At 38.1% G+C, this 3,495-nt stretch overlaps 1 protein-coding gene across 1 annotated transcript; it reads right to left on the bottom strand.

The window, feature by feature from the left end:
* Positions 1 to 408: 408 nt before the first annotated feature.
* On the bottom strand, positions 409 to 1,855 carry LOC117192704. Its single transcript, XM_033397441.1, has 4 exons — positions 1,615 to 1,855; positions 1,377 to 1,557; positions 1,068 to 1,323; positions 409 to 1,010 (listed from the first exon to the last, which is right to left on the bottom strand). Exons 2-4 carry the CDS (start codon positions 1,494 to 1,496, stop codon positions 649 to 651), a joined length of 738 nt encoding a protein of 245 aa, XP_033253332.1. The 5' UTR covers positions 1,497 to 1,557; positions 1,615 to 1,855; the 3' UTR covers positions 409 to 648.
* Between the last annotated feature and the right edge of the window lie 1,640 nt (positions 1,856 to 3,495).

Raw genomic sequence — 3,495 nt, 5'->3', positions numbered from 1 at the left:
AAGACAATTCATTCAGCAACGAATTGAGCTAGACATGGTGTTTAAAATAAATTATAGAATTAAATATATTTAAAAATAGTAAAATCGTGACATATAGAGGCTCATATTTATGTTAATGCGCTTAAATTATATATGTGCAACTATATATATATGAACTTTATTTCATTTTGCAAGCCTAACTAGCAATACTATAAAAGCAGCTTATTTAAGAATTGTATAGTTCATAGTCATTAATGCATAATTTTCCCATTCATATGCTCATCAATAATTGTATTCGTGAGCCTCTGACCCGGAAACCGTTGAACGAAAGACCCAGAAACGATATTGGGATTAAAAAACAGTACACTACACAATTTTGACAAGAAAATTCAATTCAAAAGGTTCCCGCCAAAACCAACTGCGTGTCTGTTGAGTATCAAAATATTTGCCAAAGCAAACAAATTGTTTATTTTATCGTTTGTCCAATCGACGTTTCACATCTCTCAAAAATGCCCATGGTTCCCCATTATGCGCCTAGTTTACATTAATTATAATAATCTTAAATGTTTGAAAAAGTGGACAGATCTTTCTTTCCTGGTCAAACATTAGGTCTTGAGGGACACTTTCAATATTTTCTTTAGCAAACCATAATTAAAATAGTGGAACTAGTTAGTCGGTTGTTTCGATTTTGAGAACAAATTTCTCCATTATAGCATTAAGACGCTTGCGCTCCTTGAGCTGTTGCTGCATTAGGTCTGAGATCTGTGTGCCTAGAGCCAAAAGCGCGTCCGTATTGGCTTCTGTGCGCTGGGCGTTTAAGCGAGTTTGTCTATTCATGTCCCGCAGCTCCTTTGCAATGTCCATTAGCATCGGCACCGTGCTCTCGTGTTCAATTTCTAATTCATTTACATCATTTTGAACCAGCTTGCGCTTTTTGGCAGATGGAGTTTGCGAAGTGCTAGTGCGCTCCAATTTCACGCCCATATGTCTGTCATTGATCCGGCTGGAGCAGTCATCTTCTTCATCATCATCTTTACATAAAAAAAAATAGTACATACATTTTTTGCGGCTTGATATTTTTGTCTTACCGTCATCTGTGGCTGTGACCTCGTCGTGGTCGGTCTTGATGTCCTGCAGTTCCAAACGGTTGGAAATTTCAGGACGTGCCTTTGGACGAGATTCGACTACTCTGTCGGGCTTATACAAGTCACAGATCACGGCCACTGCATCCTCTAGAGCAGGGAGTGAATCCTGATACAGCGAGCCTTTGCCGCAGGCATTTGAATCTTCCAGCCTGTTATTGTTAATCTTTTTACGAATGCAGCTTTTCCAGTCTTTCCATACCTATCAAGAGCCAAGTGAGATGACGGAACATAGCGCAATTGCTCGGCACTTACTCTTTTCCACTCACAAACTTCTTTGACAGGCGGACCCACGCTATTTAACTCCTTTGAAAGCCGCTTCCAGGCGGCTTCAGCTGCCAGCTTATCACCCTTGAGGTAGTTTTTGACTATCATTGGGTGTCTCTACATAAATGCGATGAATATGGCATCTTTCTGCGCAGTTCTGTGTTTGCCCCTGTATACAATGAGGTGGTAAGTATAAATTTTTACGAACATTTTCAACATTATTTACATGTTCCGTGGTTTTTTGTTTGACTGATTGGTCAGTTTGGCCTTTGATTCGTTGTCACAAATCTGTGTTTTTGTATCTATTAGCAGGAGTTGGACCCACTTTTACGCCCACTATCTCCACCACGCCAAGCAGCACAGCCTGCAGCGCACGGGGAGAGGACAATCCGGCGTTCACTTCAGCAGTAGCAGGGACTTGAATCTCTCCAGATTTACATAAATCGGATCTATTAATTTATTTTTTTACGAAATATTTATTTACCTTGTCAGTGTTACCGTGAACTTATCGATCAAATATACGGTCGGACTCTTAGAAATATACCAAAATACACCGTCTCATTTTAAAAATATACCGTAAATATACTGACGAATTCAAGTTCTATTTTATATATTCCTCGTCTTTGATATTCCGTCAAATATTACCAGCTATATAGAACATTTAGCCGTGCCCACACAATTTTAGCTCATTGATGAATAAATTTTCTACACAATTGGTTAGTTTTTAGTCCTTGCTTTTATTGTATTTTGACTAAAACAAGGTTTAAACAAAATAGTTCAACAAAAAAAACAGTCGCAAAAACAAACATTAAAGCAGATATCCGCACCACCTCTGATACTCCAGTTTATTCACGATGTTACCCCCTACCAGTGGGATCCAAAACATAAGTAGAGAAACAAATAAAAGAACTACTAGATGACGGGATAATTAGACCATCTAGGTCCCCGTCCAATTCCCCCGTATGGCTGGTTCCGAAAAAAATGGATGCCTCTCAAAAGAAAAAATTCAGAGTAGTTATCGACTACAGGAAACTAAATTTAGTTACTGTTGCCGATAAATATCCCATTCCAAATATAAATGAAGTTTTAGCACAACTAGGAAACAACAAGTTCTTTTCAGTACTAGATCTTAAAAGTGGTTTCCATCAAATTCTATTAATAAAATCAGATATCGAAAGAACTGCATTCTCCATCAACAACGGTAAATACGAATTCACACGTCTCCCCTTTGGACTAAAAAATGCACCGGCAATATTCCAACGCACCCTTGACGATATCCTACGACCACATATTGGTGAAATCTGCTATATTTATATTGACGACATAATTATTTTTGGAAAAGATGAAAAAACACATGCTAACAATCTCGCGACCATACTCGATACCCTTGAACAAGCCAATATTAAATGCCAACTCGACAAATGCGAGTTCTTTAAAAATAAAGTAGAATTTTTAGGATTTATTATTTCCGATAGAGGCATAGAAACCAATCCTGCAAAGGTGGAAGCCATTTCCAAGTATCCTTGTCCGAAAACATTAATGGATCTCAGATCCTTCCTAGGATTGTCCGGTTACTATAGAAGATTCATAAATAACTATGCAATGCTAGCCAAACCACTTACCTCATTATTAAGAGGGGAAGATGGTCGCGTATCTAAAAACAATTCGAGCAAAAAAATCATTCACCTTGACCCAGAGGCAATGAAAGCTTTCAAAAAACTCAAGAACACCCTCATTTCGACAGAAGTCATTTTACAATACCCAGATTTCAATAAAGAGTTTCAACTCACAACAGATGCCTCAAATTTCGCATTAGGAGCAGTTCTTGCTCAAAATGACATACCAATATCCTTCATTTCCCGAACCCTTTCGAAAGCCGAAGAAAATTATGCAGCAAACGAAAAAGAAATGCTAGCAATAATATGGTCATTGAAGTCTTTGAGAAATTATCTCTATGGGGGAGCAAAGGTAAAAATTTACACCGACCATCAACCCTTAACCCATTCCATGAGCGATTGGAATGGAAACGCGAGAATAAAACGATGGAGAACATTTTTGGAAGAGTACGACTATCAGCTAATCTACAAACTAGGAAAAGCCAATGTAG

This window comes from Drosophila miranda (genome assembly GCF_003369915.1).
Source record: "Drosophila miranda strain MSH22 chromosome Y unlocalized genomic scaffold, D.miranda_PacBio2.1 Contig_Y2_pilon, whole genome shotgun sequence".
NCBI classification, from domain to species: Eukaryota; Metazoa; Arthropoda; class Insecta; order Diptera; family Drosophilidae; genus Drosophila; species Drosophila miranda.
This window is presented reverse-complemented; position numbering and strand designations above follow the sequence as displayed.